Source organism: Acromyrmex echinatior, chromosome 1, assembly GCF_024713525.1.
Source record: "Acromyrmex echinatior isolate Ae372 chromosome 1, ASM2471352v2, whole genome shotgun sequence".
In the NCBI taxonomy this organism is placed as follows: domain Eukaryota; kingdom Metazoa; phylum Arthropoda; class Insecta; order Hymenoptera; family Formicidae; genus Acromyrmex; species Acromyrmex echinatior.
In genome coordinates this window covers 23,582,922-23,601,224 of record NC_141852.1, presented here as the reverse complement: position 1 = coordinate 23,601,224, position 18,303 = coordinate 23,582,922, and the positions used below count along the sequence as shown (strand labels likewise).

Genomic DNA, 18,303 nt, shown 5'->3' with positions numbered 1-18,303 from the left:
AAGAATGTAAATAGTGAATAATTTGTTGAATATATTTTTTTGCTTTTGTGTTAATCAAAAGATCTGGCTCATTTTAACAAAAATATAAAGTTTCTTTTATTATTTTTATGTAATCTTAGAATAAATTTGTATTCATTTATCATGTATGATAGTATACCATTTTCAAATTTTGTATCAAAATCACATACAAAAAATTGCACATTACCATTTTCAAATTTATTAAATAATTTATTAATTTAAATAATTTTTAATTCACTTAAATTTAATATATTTTAATCCTAGCTATACTTTTTTTTCCTTAATATACACACTTGAGTCTGTATTTATTACCATAACTTCTGTAAAAATGGATGTATTTCAATTAATTTATTTTTTTTCAATAGATGAAGAATTAATTAAGAAATAAGTCCATGATGTGTAAAAATCGATAGAATTAAGTAATTTCAAAATATATAGGTTTAAAGAAAAAGAAAAATTCAGAAAAAATCTCGATTTAGCAAATTGCATTGGGGTTTCTGGAACCGCGCAGTGTGTATAGCTAGGATTAACTTGTCTAAATAGTAGAAAATTACAAACCCTGTCTTAAGAGAGTTTAATACATATATATATTAATGTTATTTTATTTATACAGTCATTTATGTAACTAAACTTTTTAAAAACGATTATGAAATTACATAAATAAGAACAGAAATATCACTTGTTATATTTCTTATATTATATTAGTTATATATTATAAAATTGTTTCAAAAACTAGAAGTGATACGCAATAAAGGCATTAAAATAACATGATTGCAATATAAATTAAAGAAAATAATATTGGCAGTATTATAAACGGAATGACAAAATGACTTTAGTCTATTATGTCAACCTTGTCATTCTCCTGAGGAGGATCCCAAAAATGAAGTTGCTTCCGCCACAACCTCATCATACCATCCCAACCCCTTCTACTATATTTTATATATTTTGGTGGTGTCCTTGGATGCTCTCGCGTACGTTTCTCTCTGAAAAAACGATTTTTATTAAATATATATGCAAACAGAACCTTTACCATATTAATCTTATGACTTACTTTGGAACCAATTTAATATATCTGTCATATCCATTAGTGTTTTTCCCATAATCAATTTCTTTTTGTCTACGTGCTAGCACAACTGGATCTGTCTCATACTCTACATGTCTTTTATCATTTTCTGATGAATTAGTGGTTGTACTAGAGTCACTGGAGTAGCGTCTGTTACGAGAAATCTTAGTATGCTCATGATCCACATTGTCTTGTCTCGTCCTCTTGCGCCAAGTATGCAATTTATTTGGTTTGTTCATATTATCTTTGTGTTCTGTGCATTTGATATTGTTTAGTCCCTCTTCAGATTCCGTTCGGACATCAACACATCGTGCATTCGAATTTTCATAGTTCTTCTTGTAAACGTCTGTGTCTTCTTCATCCTCGTACCAAGGATTGTTCTCTACACCGTCCTCCTTCTTTGTGTCATTTTGCTTCGATTCGACAATTTCTTTATTGTTCATACACAACACTTCGTCGAGCAACTCATCCTCTACAATTTCCAATTCCACTGATGATTCGCGTGAAGATGAATCCATTTTAGACAAAACAAAATTTCAATCTAATTGACTAATCTAAAAACATGAAAATAACAATATATATACTTAAAACTCGATTGACTCAAATATTGCGAGTGACGCATTAGACACGTACAATTTGTACAATTATCGCAACAGGTATATAACCTACATAATCATTAGTCGGTTTGTTTTGCTTAATTCTGCTTCGAGAGAGAAATATAAGACGTTAGTTTATATTGCTTTCGATCATTAGCCGGTTCTGGCACTAACGTCGTAAATACAGCAAAGGAGAAACCCGCAATTTGAAACTACATTTGCAAAAGTTCGAACGCTTTTAATTTTCGTTACTCATTTCACTATTCACCTTGCGCGCCTTTTTGATTGCACTACAATGATTTCGCGCGCCCATAGAAACCTTATGGCTCTGGCTACGGTCACAGTATAAATACATACAATATGGACACTGAACTTTTTATGTGATCTCCAATTTTTAGTGCGCATGCGTCGATTTCCAACCAGGAATGTGGCTGCCTTCAGCAAGTTGAAATTGCAGGTTAGGTTAGATTAGCTGGCTCTCCTTCCCACAAAATATAATTAATCCTTTCGCCTACAATATTATGTGAGACTCGTAAGGAAATCAGGCCAAATATGAGTATCACGGGTGAGAGCCATGGTACAAAGCTTAATTTTTTTTAATTTGTAAGAGAAAAGTATGACAAAGGATTAATAAAATTAACTCTTTGCCATAATAAAATTAAATTTTACTAAAAAATTAAATCAAATTTTTTCGGAGACACTATATTGTGTAAACTGTTATATTTGTATACGATAAAGTATTAAAGTATGCATGGTGTGTGTGTGTGTGTGTGTGTGTGTGTGTGTGTGTGTGTGTGTGTGTACGTATATTATTAAATCACAACTTCACATTTAATTACAATTTTCATACAATATATTATTTTTTCATACATAATTATTCAATTACAATTTTCATATATAATATTTAATCAATTATTATTTTTAATTTACTTATTACTGTTTAATTTACTTATTACTGTTTGATATTATTATTATTATTATTAATGCGTGAATATTATGTTTATATAATGAGTTTGTTAATTTATAAACATTATATTATTATATAATTCTGATTTAAAAATATACTCGCTATAAACAATTTTCATGACACGACTGAATTATGTCTTTTTTAGAAAAATCATTCTGTAGCTTTATAAAAACTCAAATTTATAAGTGCCTTTCCAATCCACAACATGGCGGCGAGCATGTAATCTGGGACCCACTATATCAAAGGTGTCGACGCTCAGTGTACTGTATGTACTTATACTGTGCTATGGTTCACTTGATGCTGAATGCTTCGAAGCATTTTTTGATTGGTCAGTTAATAAAATTCTTACGATTGGTCAACCAAAAGTTTTGAAGCATTTGTAGCGTCAAGTGGACCACACTCTGGCTATGATCAAAGTCTTACTATAAACGTTTTGAAGCGTTTAATGAATCAATTAGAAGAAAGAATTTTGCAAACTGACCAAAAAAAAAACGCTTCAAAGCATTTATAGCATCGCGTTGACTGTATTCTCTCCGCCACTCTATGCGTTCAGATTCCCCACCTGGATGCACCTAGATACCCAGAAACCCAGAAAGTTCAGATTTCTTTTGAGTCTCTTTATTGGGCGCTTATAGTATATTCACAAACCTGCACAGCCTCATAAACATGGGTAAAACAAATTATCCAATCCCATTTTACGTTTATAGGAAAAATGCAATTGGATAATTTTCTTTATACATGCGTTTATGCGACTATACAAGTTGTGTGGATATACCCTTAGATCAGATACCCGCTCGAGTGTCACCCAGGAGCGCGATTCCGTAAAGTCGGTTCTACATTAGTTGTAAACTGATTGCAAGTTTGTTGCGACAGCCAATATGAAGCATTGATTTCAAAATACAAGCTTCAGATTGGCTGTCGCAAGAAACTTACGATTAGCTTGCAACTAATGTAGAACCGACTTAAGGCCGGAATCAGACTATGCATTGAAGAATGAGATTGAAGATTGAAAGATTGAAGTTTGACTAATCAGAACAAAAGGAGCCAAAACTTCTTTGTCCTCATTGAAATTTCAATCTTTAATCTTTACTCTCTAATGCATGGTCTGATTTCGGCTTATGAATGCTTTTCATTTGATGACACAAGTCGGCAGTGTGTCGGCACAAGTGTCGTTCTATCTTTGTCACTCTCTAAATGTCAACAAGGATAGAACGACGCTTGTATTGACTTGTGTCATCAAATAGAAAACATCTAGTATGTGTTATAGGCTGTAGTCAAAATCTCGCTACAAATGCTCTTGATGCTTTGAAGCATTTGATGGACCAATTAGAAGAAAGAATTTTACAAACCAGTTCAAAAACACTTCAAAGCATTTGCAGCATCGTGTTGACCATACCCATAATATATCAACAGATCTGAAATTTCTCATATATGTAGTTCTTTCGAAATGTTCTTCCAACATTTGACTGCATAATTAAGATTCGAAGAAAGAAAAAAGAAGACAAAAAAAAGGACAAGCAAAATTAAGAGACGAGCAAAAGTTAAGAGGCGTGAAAAAACCAGTTAGAACAAGTAACGTTAGAAGAAAATAATGTCGAATGTAATCGTATTGAGTGATTCAGATGAATCTATATCTCTCTCTCCTGTTGCTGACGAACATGAAAAAATCGAATCGGAGATCGGCGGCAAGTATTCGGATGCGTCAAATGATTTCGATTTTCCGGAGGTGCCGTTTTGCCGCGAAATCGCAGACAGCCCGACGTCACAAGGTGACAGCAATTTAAACGTCGATAATGGCTATAAACACACAGAGAAATCGTCCAGTTCTGATTCGGAGAATCGGGTTAATAAAATCTCGCGAAAGGCGACAGTTTCCAAAAAAGATAAGGCAATGTTGAAAGAAGAACGATCAAGACGTCAGCAAGCTCTAGCGAGGGAAAAGACCTTAAAGGCGATCGAGAAGAAAACGTTGAAGGATATGAAGCCCGGCGAATGTATAAAGTTTATGGAAGTTTATCTTGATCGAGGTATTGACTCGGTCGCTTCTCGAGAAGAAATTGAGAGTACGTTGCAGAATGCCGGTATTAAATTCAATGTGACCACTGAGAAAATTCCTAATAGCATTACGTGGCGGAGGAACATCGAAGAGGACTATATCGGCGAAGATAATGACGTGCGCACAAGGAGAAGAATACAGATGGAAGAGTATGCTATTGTGATTTGGAGCAACTACAAAGCGGTGAAACATGTGGCAGAAGGCACTTTCTGCACATCTGTCTCAGATTATAAGGATCTGATACCAAATTACAATATGACCTTGGTTATCTGTGGTATGGAAGAGTATTTTGCATATCGGAAGAAACAGAAGTCGGATCGGAATCCTGGAAATAAAGGGTCCAGGTATAACGGCAAAGGTAATCAACAGTTCGACACGTTACCAATTATTTCGAGACAGCAATTGGACATGTGCTTGACTGAAATTCAGATAGTAGTTAAATGCAGCAGCAGATTGATTGAGAATTCACAGGATTTAGCTTTAATGATATGCCAGTATACAAAGTCTATTTCGGAAATACCATATAAATTGCAGAAAAGAGGGAATCATGAAGATAAATTCGATTGGTACATTATGGGAGACAATAAGAACACAGTGCGTGTGGACAAAGATGGTAATGGATTAAAGAGACTGTGGCAGCAGCAATTGTGCCAATTTAATTTGAGTAGCTTGGAAGTATCAGAGGCAATATGTACAGTTTATCCTAGTCCAATTCAACTTATTAAGGTATCACTATAATTAATTACTGCCATATATGTTGTTGAAAAAAATTGTCTCTATTTTGTTTATTAAGTAATAAATTAAATACAATGTGTTTTTACTCTTCTAGGCTTATAGAAATTGCACACCTGACGAAGGCATGAATTTATTAAAAGATATATCAGTAAGTTTCTTAGTTTTATTTCTTCCTATTAAAAAATGAGGATATATAAAATTATTGAACTGTTATAATGTTTGAACTGTTTCTAATACACATGGTTTACTTACTTTAATTAATTGTGTAAATTTTACATTAATTATACAATATTTTACATGTTATATTTAGTACAAACCAAAACCTAATCATATAGTTACTTTGTAGTGTAACATTTATTAATGTAATAAATACATAAAAGTTAAATATATTATTTGACAGATAAGGAGAGCGGCAGGACCTCTTACAGCAGTACGTAAAATTGGTCCCGAATTCAGTAAAAAGATGTATATGATGTTTACTTCACAAAATGGGAACGCTTTATTAGGAACTGAGGTATAAATAACTGCAAGTTTTTATAAGAACTTTATTTATATGTATTCTGTTTCTAATCTTTCACACGTTGAGTTTATAATACAAATGTATTATGTCGTGTAACAATTGTATAGTCTTAGTAGAATGTTATTTTTCTATTTTTGAGATTAACTTCTAGCCTGTTGATATAGATCAAAAAGATTTCAAATTTTTTATTTAAGAAATCATATTTTTTAGTCGATTGGGACTATAATTTATTTGTAATTAGATAATAAATTAGATAATAAATTAATATTTTTTAAGCAATTATTTCTCATTCTTTCTGAGGCACATTTTAGAGAAACCCATGAACAATTATGTAATAAAAAATTGGCATTCTAGAAATTATATGTGATAATTTTCACAGTCAATTTTCAAAATAACAATGCATTATTGTTATTTAATTCTATTTATTTTTTTGTCTTTCCCATTCTTTGGTCAATTTTATTCTAACAGCAAACGCATTCTATGTATAACAAATTTAATAACATCAGCCATTTGAATAACTGAACAATAGTTGTAACTTTCTATTTTTTTGTGTACATGTTTTTGTCATAAGTATGTAACATAAGCGAAATGAGTATAGAACTTAAAATAGGTCGCGTATTATAATAATCTTAATAACAAAATAACCATATTATAGCTAATAACCATATATATCAATAACCGTATTAAAGCTTAGAGATCAGTACAATATGCATAATATACAATATATATAGTAATTATAATGACAATAGAAATTGATATTATATTATTTTGCGATTTAAAATAAATATTTTAATATTAAATATAATAATAAATATATTGTTTTATATATTTTATATATTTTTTTTTAGATTAATACCGACAATAAACTAAAATAATCAGGTATCTTCTAACGTATTACACAATTAACATTATCATGAAGTAATTACATCATCTTTCGTAAAATAATTATATATTCTACGTTTGCAATTCACCAACATTACCGAAAACAGACTGTTTTGAATATTCATTCTCATCTGGTTTAGTTTTATTAAAAATATTGCAGTCATCGTCGAGAGTTACGGATGGTGTTTCGTCGATTGCAGGTGCGGGTATGTATTTACGTTCGATGATATTCTTTTTAATAGCATCTTCAATCTCAATTACATTATCTATATTATGGTCATCGTAATTTGTTGTTGATGCCGGAAGATGTGTGGAAGATTGTGCTTGCACGAATCTATGCTCATTTTTCTCAAAAGTCAGGATTTTAGGTGCATTTATATCTTCCATGATTTTCTTGGTCGTAATCATCTGCTCGTCTCTTTCGTTTTGTTGGGCGGATTGTGAATTTCTTTTTGCCAATATAATCTTGGTATACTTCACAGTAGGTTGTACCAGTCGATTTTCTAATGGCATTCCTACCCTGTTTTTTGCCGAGATGTTACTGTTCTGCGACCGCGTCTGTAGGATCAACTGATTTAAGTTTTGCACAGGCATATTGGGACATATAACGGCCTGCGTAGAAGCAACCCCTAATTTATTTGGTATCTGTTGCAGCTTGTCTTGCTTATTGCTGATTAAAACTACCTTGGTGGTACTATTTAATTTTGGTCTTTCCTGAGACTCTTTAGCCAGCGTCGCTTGTGTTACTACTGGCATCTTTATGTTGCTCAAATTGTCGTCGTCTTTGGCGAATATTATTGGTATATCCAATATATTTCCTAGATCATCGTCTATATCGTTTGCAATGTTTCTCTTCTGAATGCTTTGGGACTTTCCTTTTTGAAGTTTCTGCAAATTGGTGGCGTTGACTGTAATCTTCGGCATTGTCTTCATCGATTTTTGTGAGATTTTCAACTTGTTAGATAGCGGCAGAAAACCGGAACTTTGACTATTAAACGGGACTATCATCGACGAAGGCGCGCTTCTGTTGTGAAGGGAATTCTCGACAATGACTATGTTACCACACGATGTATTATGGGAGTTATCAGTACTATTGGACACTGGTCCTTGTCGTGGTAAGTGCGCCGACTTGGATACGTCCAATAAGTGAGAATCACTGCTCATCTCTTCGATCACTATAAAATATATATGTATATTTGGTTTAGATCTTAAAAAGATATTCGTAAAATTATCACATATTATTAACATGCAACAACATCCCGAACACATTTCCAAGACGCTATACCAACATTCAATGTTATTATTTATGATTATAAAATAATTTTTTAAATATTTAATTGTTTGAATATTTTATTTTTGATATTTAATTTTCCAAACATTTATAATATTTAGCTTTATATTTAACAATTTAACATTTTATATGAAAATAATACTGTTTTTGTTGATAAGTCAGTAAGAAAATATCAGATATCATTAAAATGGACGGATAGAAATTTATATTAATAAAATTATTTTATTCTAACAAAAAATGTTAAATAATTTTTATACTTAATATCATAATTTACTATAATAATAAGTACTTATCGCTGCTCACGCACAAAATATCCGATATAAGTAATGGTATTAATTAAATTCCCCATAACCAATTATTGAAAATTACTTAGATACGTTACATTTTACTCAAAATGGACAGGATTAAGGTTGGGAAGTAAACAAATTCGAATTATGTTACAAAAAAATATTTATTGAATACAAAATAAAAGGCATTCTAGTGTACAACAATATTTCTTTTTAATATATTTAAGAATACTTGACAATTCTTTACTGTCATGTTTATTCATAGCTGTTAATATCATTTATAGGAAATAGTATAATATTACCTATACCTAAATGTATCTATTATATACAATCACATTGCCAATTGAGAGATATATTGAAAATCCCCTCAAATATTTACATGTATTTGAAATATTTTACAAATACATGTAATTAAATAAGTAAAAACTATGTTGTTAAATAATTCTAACTACTTTAACTACACAGTTAGAGAAAATATATGTACAAGAAAGTAAGAGCTTGCAAAATAAAATAAGTTTAACATCAAATTAATATTAAGCAGCTCTAGAAGAGAGGATTTTAGCTTTGCAGAGAAAATTCATAAAAATTGTGAATCAAATAAATTAATACATATAAATAAACAGATTTAAGAATTGTACGTAATATATCTTTTACAAAAAAATATATATATATATATATATATACGCATCTTCCAAATATATTTTTTAAAAACACCACTAATACGATTTTTCATATATATTACAGTATATATATATATATATATATATATATATATACACATATATACATATATACACATATATATACACACATACACACACACATATATATATATATACACATACGTAATACTATATTTTAATGGAAAAGTTATTATAGCAAAATATAATTATATATGTACATGAGGTTCCATATGGATTTCAAATATACATAATATATTTATTTAGAAAATTTATCTGAAAGTTAGATAATTATCATAAAAATAATCATATAAAATAGTAAATTATAGTTTAATATTTTTAAATTTTAGTTAATGAAATTATTACTGCTTCAAATACTTTAGTTCGTAAATTTTGTTGATATAAGATTGCGAGAAAAAATTTTTAGAACTTATGTTCCCTTTGACACAATCCGTTATTTTGAAAACTATGAGGTAATTTGTGTCATTTTTACAGTGTAAAAGTTTAATAGAAAAATATGTATTTATGTATGCATGTATTATGTACTTACATTAACTTTTATTAGAATATCAAGGAGGAATGAAAAAATTTATATATTTAGACTGCGTACATACTATTAAATCAATAGTATAAAAATTTAAATGTTTGTAATGTTTAAATGTTATTGTAATATTTATTTGCTAAAGCAATTAGTTTAATAATTGATTTAATTTATGATGTATAAAAATAAATTGAAATATGATGTCGAAATTAATGTTACTACCATAAACACACATATAAATTATTTTCACTTTGTTTTAAGTTGAATAATATTCAATTTTGTAATATTCAATTTGCTAAATATGAAAATCGTCCAAAGTACGCTTACAAAACAGAAATTATAACATCTGTCATTTAATTAACAGATTATTAAAATTGTATATAGAGCCCACATGTATATATTTATTTATACTACGTTTCGGGTAAATTATTTAATAGTGGACTAGATAATAGTAATCTACCTTTTGAAGGGGACGATGTGGATGATGTTATGGTATTTGTTGATGAATTGGTGGTCGTTAGTAAGATACTAGAAGTCGATGATGTACGGACAGCGGATGCACCGCTGGTGATTGCAAGAGGATTCTTTCCACTTTGCAAAAGATTCGATAACGTGCCACTTGTCGCCGTAAGCTTACTATTTCCTGCTATTTAATTGGGAAAAAAAAAGATATTTAGATTACTCTTTTCTATTTATAATTTTATCATAAATTAATTACAAATTTATCTTACCTGCAGAAGCTGTATTCACTCTAACTTGATTTCCCGTGGTAAAAACGTTTACTAATTTCGCGTCTCCACTTTTGTCAGGTGCACTGACTTGTCTGTAACTATTCGAGATCATATTCGAATAAGATTTATTAGAAGATACTATCGTTTTCATCTTCGAAACATTCTGCAGGGGATTTGAAATAATCTTCGGCATTTTAACAGCTGCGGCTGAGGATTTAGACATGTTAGATGTTTTAGAGGAAACGGTCGTGGCTTGACTCACTGCAGTGGGTGCTAAACGTATCGGCCCTACTGGCGCCAGACTCGCTAGTGTGCCGATATTAAGCGTTATGCCATTTTCTGAATTTACGTTTGTCTGCAATAATGTATATATATATATATAATTATAATTATTGATGGTAATATATATATAATTTAATCGTTTGTTGCGCACATTTTTCTATTGTATATTTTGCTGACTTTTAATATATGGTATATAAGAAAGACATCCTTTGCAGAAAACAATATATCATTATGCAACAAAATAAAATACACACATATATATATATATATATATATATATATATTTCAACTATTACAGTATACTATGTAATACATCGTATGTACCACATATTGCGTGATAATTACCTGTGCAGGAAGCTTGGAACTCTTTAGTTCTGAAAGTTGATTTCTCTGATTGTTCGGTCGTTTCCGTTTCACGGTGGAAGTATGATTTGTATGCTGCCCGCTTATTTGTACCAAATTGGCCTGAGTACTGAATGTACCAGTTTTAGAAGCCGAGCTCGATGCCACATTCGTCCCAACTGATAGTGCAGAAGACACTGGCGTGTTTGGCCGGGATTTCTTTACAGTCGGCGAGTTGGGTTCGCTCTCCACGGAACTGCTGGTCGAGTTTCTTCGTTTGTGAGAATCCTTTTTGTTCTTATTATCACAGTTTGTCGCTATTGCTGGTCGCAGCGGTAATGGATGTGGTTGCAAAAGGATGCTACCGATGAAATCTCCAATCTCGTCTAATACGCATCGGTCCACCATGCTCTGTGTGATGCCTTCGAGTATCTTTTTAGACGTGGATATTCTGAGATAATCATCGGCCGTACCCACGATTACCAGACTCGTCTCGACCAGCATCTTTTCACGAAGTTCTTCCAAATCGTCCGGTCTAACGAGAGTGGCGTTTTGTCCAATAATAAACATGACAGGACAGCGAAGATCCATTAACACATCATCAGGCGTACCTCGTTTTCCCTCGACCGTTGTGAAAGGAAATCCAATGCAGATAACAGCAGTTATGTGTTCCATCTGGGCCACCTACATCGGAAAACAAATAAAAATCAATAGTAAGTAAAAACAATTGAGAAATGTTCAATACAATTAAGTAAAGAATATTCGATCAAAGCAGGTATTGATGTATAATATTTTTTTGCATTTATTAGTTTCCAACACCTGGAACGATCGAATATGACCTTTTTCGCTTGTACTGAATAAAAATCAATAACAATGAGAAAAAAAATTAATACAACATATGTAAAATGTTACCTGACAAGCAAGCGCTGCACCAGCATTGAAACCTACGAGTATGATTGGCCTACCAGGACAGTCACTTCTGATGTCATGTATCTTAGCTCTTGTAGCTTGAACCAATTGATCCATGCATACCATCATAGTCATTCTGTTTACTGCCAAACCTATATGGGTATGGACAGTAGCAACCATGCCTAACGATCCCAACTGCGTAATCCATTTGTGTTGACGAGAGGAAACAGCCGATGCTATACCAGAAGGTACTATTATTAAGATCGGATTTCCAGGCAATTTCTTCTGCAATTAATCATATTAATTATCGCTTTACATTACTTTATCAAAATAATATGCATTGATGATTAAGTTATCATTTACAAATTATTATCATATTTACAAGTCTATTTCCGTTCAAATTCTGTGCGATTGGATCCCAAGATCGTTTTAAGAGTGATCCAAGCGTTTCCCATGTTATAGAACCTCCTTTAGAGTTAATATTTGGTTGCACAGCGATCATTTTATCAATTAGCTGAGGAATCTTTAACCTCAAGGCTTGTAAAATATCAAGATAAATGGCTAAATATTCCTGAGGAAGATGCTCGAATAGCAAATTATGCAGCCATTGAGCCAGTCTCCAGTCCCATCCAGTTGATCCAGCTAACGTTTCCCGAAATCTTCTTGCAGCAATATCCACCGATGTCCTTCGAAAGATCGGTTCCGTTACGCTATTAGCCTTGGCTAATCTTGCAAGTCTCTCCGAGCTTAATATCCGTGTTACTTTGGTAAATATCCGATTCTGGGTGGGAGACCATAGAGTTTTCTCTATTTTGTCCTCCCAATCTTCTTCTTCCTCCCCGGGTCGTGCAAAATTCGCCAAACGTTCAAATTCATCCATCATATGTCGAACTCGACTTAAGTCAAAAGGCAATGGCATCGGTTCACTGCCAATATTTTCCACGTCGATTTCTTCATCTTTTCTGTGCTTATCACTAAAATATAAAAAGTAATATAGTAGAATTATATCCATCTTGTATCCTGTCATATTTAAATAAAAATCAAATTGAATGTCAGATGTCATAAGATTTGTTTTTCAACTGAATTTCTTGCACTATTCATCTTTCCTTCTTTTCTTTCTATATTAGAAAAAAAAAGATAAATTGTACAAGTTTAGTTAAAAAGGTTTATTATCTTACCTTGCAATATTTTTTGAAAAAAACAGCTTTTTTACTGGCTTTACATAAGCGTTCTCAGGCTTCCAATTCCAAGGTCGAGCATAGCAATGATCTTTGAATATCACATCACTGTCCATCTCATAAGTTCCAGCTAATTGATGTAAATATGCCGTTAATTTGTTTGAAACATCATCAAATATGTCAATAGTTGGACTTGGTAGTCCAGAACTGTTCATAGAAGTAGATGGTGCCATAGGCATAGATGTTAACATTGCACTTATTTTATGAAACTAAATCGATAATTGGTAGAAGATAAATATTTGCGTATTTAATATCTCTAAGTTCCTTCCAAATATTCTATGTAATAGAATTATATGTAAAACAATTTTCCTCTCTTCTTCTTTTTCGTTTTTGGTAGAACTGTTCCTGAAATAGACATCAATTATATTTCCTATGTTAACGAAGTGCCAAAGACTTACTATTATCACGTGATACAAATAACTGCTAATTCTAAAATATTATTATTATATTTATACCATAGGTATTTATTACCATAATTTAATACCTTTCTGCGATTTAATTAGATTTTTTTACATGTAAGAAATTCAAGAACTAACCTGTACTCCCTTTTTTACGTCGAACACTTAATTGTTTATTAAATTAGTATCATTATCCGTTTTACGTCAAACATTTAATTGTTCATTAAATCAGTACTATTTTCATCTATCACTACATTCATTAGAATCTGTACACAATATTATGGCTATTTGTTTCACTTCCACGTTCAGAGAACGAGAGATAGAGAATATTCTCAAAGATACTAAATTACGATTAACGATTAACTAATAACGATTATCACTAGCTCACACACGATTACGTGTACATATATATGATCACACGTAAATTCGACGAAATTAATTACGGTAATATTCCCACCACTAATTGTGGAAATGAGTACGTAATGTATGGCCACGAGCTATACGCGAGGAAATGGAATGTTTCCATTTCCGCAATTCGCAAATCGAACAATATCTTGCGTGTGGATATGAGTATATATGTATATATACAGTGTTCCGTTTAAAACATGCAAGGCCTGTTCTTTTTAGCTGAACTTTTATAGTTCATCTTTCTTCCTTTTCTCTCCAGGGAGAAAGAAGAGGAAGAAAGACGAACTGGTGCAAAAGTTCAGTCAAAAAGAACAGGTCTATAAAAAAAAAAGTGTAACATATAAATACTAATTTTAAAGATAAAAAGTGAGTGATAATGTAAAGAGCAATTATGAAATTTATTTTTAAAATTTTCATGAAAGAATACAAGTCGCTAATAAATTGTAATTGATAAATTCAAAATATTACAATAATTCTTTTTATTATGCGTCTAAACGGAACACCCTGTACATGTCGCAACATAACCTATTTTTATTTACACTTCCTGTACTTTCTGCACTTGTCTGAATGAAATAGATATATAAATATTTAAGCGTTAGAAAGAGAAAGAATAAAAAACTCAAGTAAAAAGTGCAAGTAAAATATTTATAGCTGCAATTTTTTTAATTTTAGAAAAACAAAATTCGATAGAATATTAAAAAAAATGAAATTTTTGAATGCGATTCTACAATCGAGATATCGATTATGTTCGACTTTCTGTATCGACGTTTTATGTACCGGGTGTGTGCCATATTGAAGAACTGACTGTACTTCGATCGGTGTCGAAGCGGGTTGACATGGTTTATTGCACAATGAATTGTTTAAGTTTAACGTTGACGATTTTTATATTTTCTTTATACAAGAAAAGTTGGTGCGATCTATCCTTGATTTAAATGCGTGACTGAGATGACTAACATACGCGGATTTCGATTCTCATTAGGGTTCTGGTTTGACGTTTTGCTTCGTGTCTTTCTGGCAGTGCTATTCGTGTAAGTTGACATTTTATGGGCGTGCAGTTAAACAATCAATAATAATGTTGCAGTTAATAATATTATTAAACTTAATATTCAATTATTAATAATTAATATTATGATCAACACTCTATTAATAATCTTTACTAATTAATATTTGTAATAATAATTAACGTAGACATTAGGAATTTTACCAATATAATATTTTTATTTCAAAAACAATTTTATGGATCTCATTAATAACTTTTACTATAATTTTTTAAAAAATAATTTTTTTTTAGATCGTCGTAATATAAATTTTACATTTACTTTTAATATTATTTTATTAGTATGTCTGAAGAATAATTCTCTATTTTTTTCGAATTAGTATTAATTAATAATAATTAAGAATGAAAGAAATTGTGTTTATATTACATCTTTATACCAATTTTATAACTCTCTTATTAATAAATGTATTATTATAATTTGTAATAAATAACAGTGATTTTTTTTTAAATAAAGAAATATAAATTGTACGTAATATAAATTATTTTTAATAATATTTATTATTATGTCTAAACAATAATCATATGTTTTTTTTATCATAAATATGATTATTATTTATTAAGTACAATGTTAAATTTGATGATTTTCAGGGAGCTGGAAAAAGCAGAACCATTTACAAGAAAAATTCACGAAGATGAACTGTGGTTATATAGAAATCCAAGAACAGACTCGTTTGTTCCAACTACAGTATTATGGGTAGATATTGTGTCTTTTTCTTATGTATATACATCTCTTTATATATATATATATATATATATATATATATATATATATATAAAGATTTTAATAAATATATAATAATTAACAATAAAGTGAGTAAAAATTTAATAAGCAAATGTTATCTTACAACTAATTTATGTTGAATATTTTTTTCAGCCTCTTGTATTTATGATGCCGATCGTTGTTATTTGCTTCTTTTTTATAATGCACAAAGATAAAGTCGATTTTCAGCAGTCAGTATTATCTGTAACGTTAGCCCTAGGATTTAACGGTCTTATTACAGATATTTTAAAACTTATAGTAGGTATGTTATTGTCGAAAAATTTATATGTAACAGATGCATTAAAGCAATAAAAAATATTTACAGTTTTAATAGTAATATCTATATAATAAATGATGTTATATTATTTTTTGCCATCATACTCATCATACTTTTAGGTCGCCCAAGGCCAGACTTTTTCTGGCGATGTTTTCCGGATGGACAAATGAATCCGGAATTTAAATGCACTGGAGATCCAATTATTATTAGAGATGGAAAGAAATCATTCCCAAGCGGACATTCCTCATGTACGTCCAAATATTGCAGCAAATACAGATATTTCTTACATGTAGTTAAGTTTATATTTCCTTATATCTCTATAATTTTACTTGTAAAATGTATTACTTTTTATTTGATGCACTGAGAAAAAAATTGTTTATTTGACTAAATTAATTTAACTGCCTTTATTTCTTTCGTTGGAGAATGAATGTATTTAAGTAAAATGTAACACATGTATAACTTAAATACATAGATTCTTCATAAAAAAAAAAAGACAAAATAAATTATTTTAGTCAAATAAACCATTTTTTTCAGTGTAAAGAACATTCAAAAATAAAATAACGATAATTATTTGTATAAATTATTTATAAAATATATACTATGCTTATAGAAGTAATTTTTGTTCTAGTTGCGTTCGCCAGTTTCGGCTTTATCGCCTTGTATTTAGCCGGAAAATTACATACATTCAGCCTGGCAGGAAAAGGACAATCGTGGAAACTGTGCACGTTCCTTTTGCCACTTTGCATCGCTCTTACTATCGCATTAAGCAGAACGTGTGACTATCACCATCACTGGCAAGGTAATTTTTAAAATCTTATCATTAAAGTAATATGATTCTATTGCAATTTTACATTATAATGACACAGAATTTGTTTCAGACGTGGTGATAGGATCAGTAATAGGCTATTGCTTAACATATGTCTGCTACAGACATTATTATCCTTCATTAGATTCGCCATATTGCGATAAACCGTACGTCGCACTTACATTACAAGTTCAGTCAGATACTGTTAGATCTAATAAGAACGAGCAAATTAAGTGGATATAAAAACATCAGGACTATTACTGCGCCATATATTTTCAACAGTACTTAATACTTTTGTTAAAATCTTTGAGATCTGTATATTTTGTGTATCAGTATATACATTTAAAAATAAATATATGTCTGTACAGAGACGAATTCGGTTATATTAGAATTTATATGTGTGTGTGCGCGCATGTGCGTGTGTGTGCGTATGTGTGTATGTGTATAAGATTTGTTCGTATAGTTGCATTATTTATGCTGTGTGTTTTGTTTTATTTTCTTCTGTTTAACTTTATTATTATTATTATTATTATTATTATTAAGATTTGTGATACGATTACTAATTAATTAAAATTTTGTGGGATTAATTAAAATTTCCAGCCGATCAAAAAAAAGAGCTTAAGTCATAATAATGTGATATTTTTAGTATATTTTATTATTTTAGTATTTCGTACTTTAAAACAGATTCGTTTCAAACTCGAAATTAAGCAATTCAATCATAGGATAAATATATTTAGAACTAATAATTTAATTTTAATTTAATTTAATTTAATTTAATTTTAATTTAAAACAGCAATTTTATTATCATCCAAGTTTGATTATCTAATTGTGAAAAAATATGTTCTTATTTATAAAATGTACATATTGAATCGGAATAAAAGTTCAGAGTTATGAAAATTCAAGCAGCTGGAACTTGTTAAAAATGAACACAATTTTATTGAAAAAAAGGATTTCAAAGCTTAAAATCTTTACTTTTGAAAGATCACTTTACCTTTAGTTTCTGCAAGTTCAATAATTTTTACATTTAGAAATCTACGAGTTGGACAAAATGGGAAATTTTCTTCTCACTTTGTGGGCCTGTTACGTGCCTAAAAAAAACTTGCTAAAATTTTCAAATTTCTAATGAAAGTCTTTTTCTACAAAATCGTTTAAAAAAATGTTTCTAAGATTTTTTGTTACCGCGGATTAAATAAAAGGGAGCATTTTGATATTGATTGCCATAAAATTGCCTTGTTAAAAATTATCGTATCGCAATTAAAAATAGATTTTTAAAGCTGGAATTTTACCTCATACACAAAAAAAAGCATTTAAGAGTTTTTGAACCAGACATTTTATCGCGCGCCGATTGCCATTTTGAAAGTAGTATGGTGGCGCGCGAATCGTTCGGTCCGAAGCAGTCAATTCGGACTATTCGGAGCAGTGTGTTGGCACTGTTGGCAGGCGTTGTCGCTCTCGCGCCG

General features: G+C 30.5%; 4 protein-coding genes and 2 long non-coding RNA genes across 8 annotated transcripts; 3 read left to right on the top strand and 3 right to left on the bottom strand.

Annotated features, from left to right (window-relative positions):
- Positions 1–582: 582 nt before the first annotated feature.
- Slbp (Stem-loop binding protein) lies at positions 583–2,044 on the bottom strand. Of its 2 annotated transcripts, none has more exons than XM_011066371.2 (3): positions 1,715–2,044; positions 1,070–1,635; positions 583–1,001 (listed from the first exon to the last, which is right to left on the bottom strand). In XM_011066371.2, exons 2-3 carry the CDS (start codon positions 1,597–1,599, stop codon positions 851–853), a joined length of 681 nt encoding a protein of 226 aa, XP_011064673.1. In that variant the 5' UTR covers positions 1,600–1,635; positions 1,715–2,044; the 3' UTR covers positions 583–850. The 2 variants fall into 2 exon arrangements, with proteins under 2 accessions (XP_011064673.1, XP_011064674.1); XM_011066372.2 differs by having other exon boundaries at positions 1,751–2,044.
- A 1,577-nt stretch (positions 2,045–3,621) lies between these two features.
- On the top strand, positions 3,622–6,835 carry mms4 (Methyl methanesulfonate sensitivity 4). 2 transcript variants are annotated; one of them, XM_011066451.2, is made up of 4 exons: positions 3,622–5,426; positions 5,530–5,583; positions 5,836–5,949; positions 6,804–6,835. In XM_011066451.2, the coding sequence occupies exons 1-4, from the start codon at positions 4,236–4,238 to the stop codon at positions 6,828–6,830; spliced, it is 1,386 nt and encodes a 461-aa protein (XP_011064753.1). In that variant the 5' UTR covers positions 3,622–4,235; the 3' UTR covers positions 6,831–6,835. The 2 variants fall into 2 exon arrangements, with proteins under 2 accessions (XP_011064753.1, XP_087267408.1); XM_087411282.1 differs by lacking the exon at positions 6,804–6,835 and having other exon boundaries at positions 3,631–5,426; positions 5,836–6,234.
- On the bottom strand, positions 5,967–14,567 carry Rcd1 (Reduction in Cnn dots 1). The gene is made up of 8 exons (XM_011066369.2): positions 13,675–14,567; positions 13,079–13,483; positions 12,283–12,874; positions 11,904–12,185; positions 10,995–11,675; positions 10,368–10,722; positions 10,097–10,282; positions 5,967–8,012 (listed from the first exon to the last, which is right to left on the bottom strand). Exons 2-8 carry the CDS (start codon positions 13,327–13,329, stop codon positions 6,910–6,912), a joined length of 3,450 nt encoding a protein of 1,149 aa, XP_011064671.1. The 5' UTR covers positions 13,330–13,483; positions 13,675–14,567; the 3' UTR covers positions 5,967–6,909.
- LOC147911084 (uncharacterized) lies at positions 7,864–8,576 on the top strand. The gene is made up of 2 exons (XR_015546722.1): positions 7,864–7,952; positions 8,043–8,576. It is a non-coding gene; the product is annotated as an uncharacterized LOC147911084 (long non-coding RNA).
- Positions 14,568–14,738: 171 nt separating the features above from the next.
- LOC105144541 (phospholipid phosphatase 5) lies at positions 14,739–17,218 on the top strand. Its single transcript, XM_087411314.1, has 6 exons — positions 14,739–14,972; positions 15,590–15,695; positions 15,876–16,023; positions 16,158–16,286; positions 16,667–16,837; positions 16,917–17,218. The coding sequence occupies exons 1-6, from the start codon at positions 14,890–14,892 to the stop codon at positions 17,084–17,086; spliced, it is 807 nt and encodes a 268-aa protein (XP_087267440.1). The 5' UTR covers positions 14,739–14,889; the 3' UTR covers positions 17,087–17,218.
- On the bottom strand, positions 17,133–18,284 carry LOC147911083 (uncharacterized). The gene is made up of 2 exons (XR_015546723.1): positions 18,130–18,284; positions 17,133–17,931 (listed from the first exon to the last, which is right to left on the bottom strand). It is a non-coding gene; the product is annotated as an uncharacterized LOC147911083 (long non-coding RNA).
- Positions 18,285–18,303: the final 19 nt, after the last annotated feature.

Excerpts from the sequence above, each read along its gene's own strand:
- Slbp (XM_011066371.2), bottom strand. The coding sequence starts at position 1,599 with ATGGATTCATCTTCACGCGAATCATCAGTGGAATTGGAAATTGTAGAG. Across the intron at positions 1,002-1,069 it reads TATATTAAATTGGTTCCAAA|AGAGAAACGTACGCGAGAGC; the intron begins GTAAGTCATAAG and ends TCGTTTTTTCAG.
- mms4 (XM_011066451.2), top strand. The coding sequence starts at position 4,236 with ATGTCGAATGTAATCGTATTGAGTGATTCAGATGAATCTATATCTCTC. Across the intron at positions 5,427-5,529 it reads GTCCAATTCAACTTATTAAG|GCTTATAGAAATTGCACACC; the intron begins GTATCACTATAA and ends TTACTCTTCTAG. Across the intron at positions 5,950-6,803 it reads ACGCTTTATTAGGAACTGAG|ATTAATACCGACAATAAACT; the intron begins GTATAAATAACT and ends ATTTTTTTTTAG.
- LOC105144541 (XM_087411314.1), top strand. The coding sequence starts at position 14,890 with ATGACTAACATACGCGGATTTCGATTCTCATTAGGGTTCTGGTTTGAC. Across the intron at positions 15,696-15,875 it reads TTCCAACTACAGTATTATGG|CCTCTTGTATTTATGATGCC; the intron begins GTAGATATTGTG and ends TATTTTTTTCAG. Across the intron at positions 16,024-16,157 it reads TATTTTAAAACTTATAGTAG|GTCGCCCAAGGCCAGACTTT; the intron begins GTATGTTATTGT and ends TCATACTTTTAG.
- Rcd1 (XM_011066369.2), bottom strand. The coding sequence starts at position 13,329 with ATGTTAACATCTATGCCTATGGCACCATCTACTTCTATGAACAGTTCT. Across the intron at positions 12,186-12,282 it reads ATTTGAACGGAAATAGACTT|AAGAAATTGCCTGGAAATCC; the intron begins GTAAATATGATA and ends GATTAATTGCAG. Across the intron at positions 8,013-10,096 it reads CACATCGTCCCCTTCAAAAG|TGATCGAAGAGATGAGCAGT; the intron begins GTAGATTACTAT and ends TATATTTTATAG.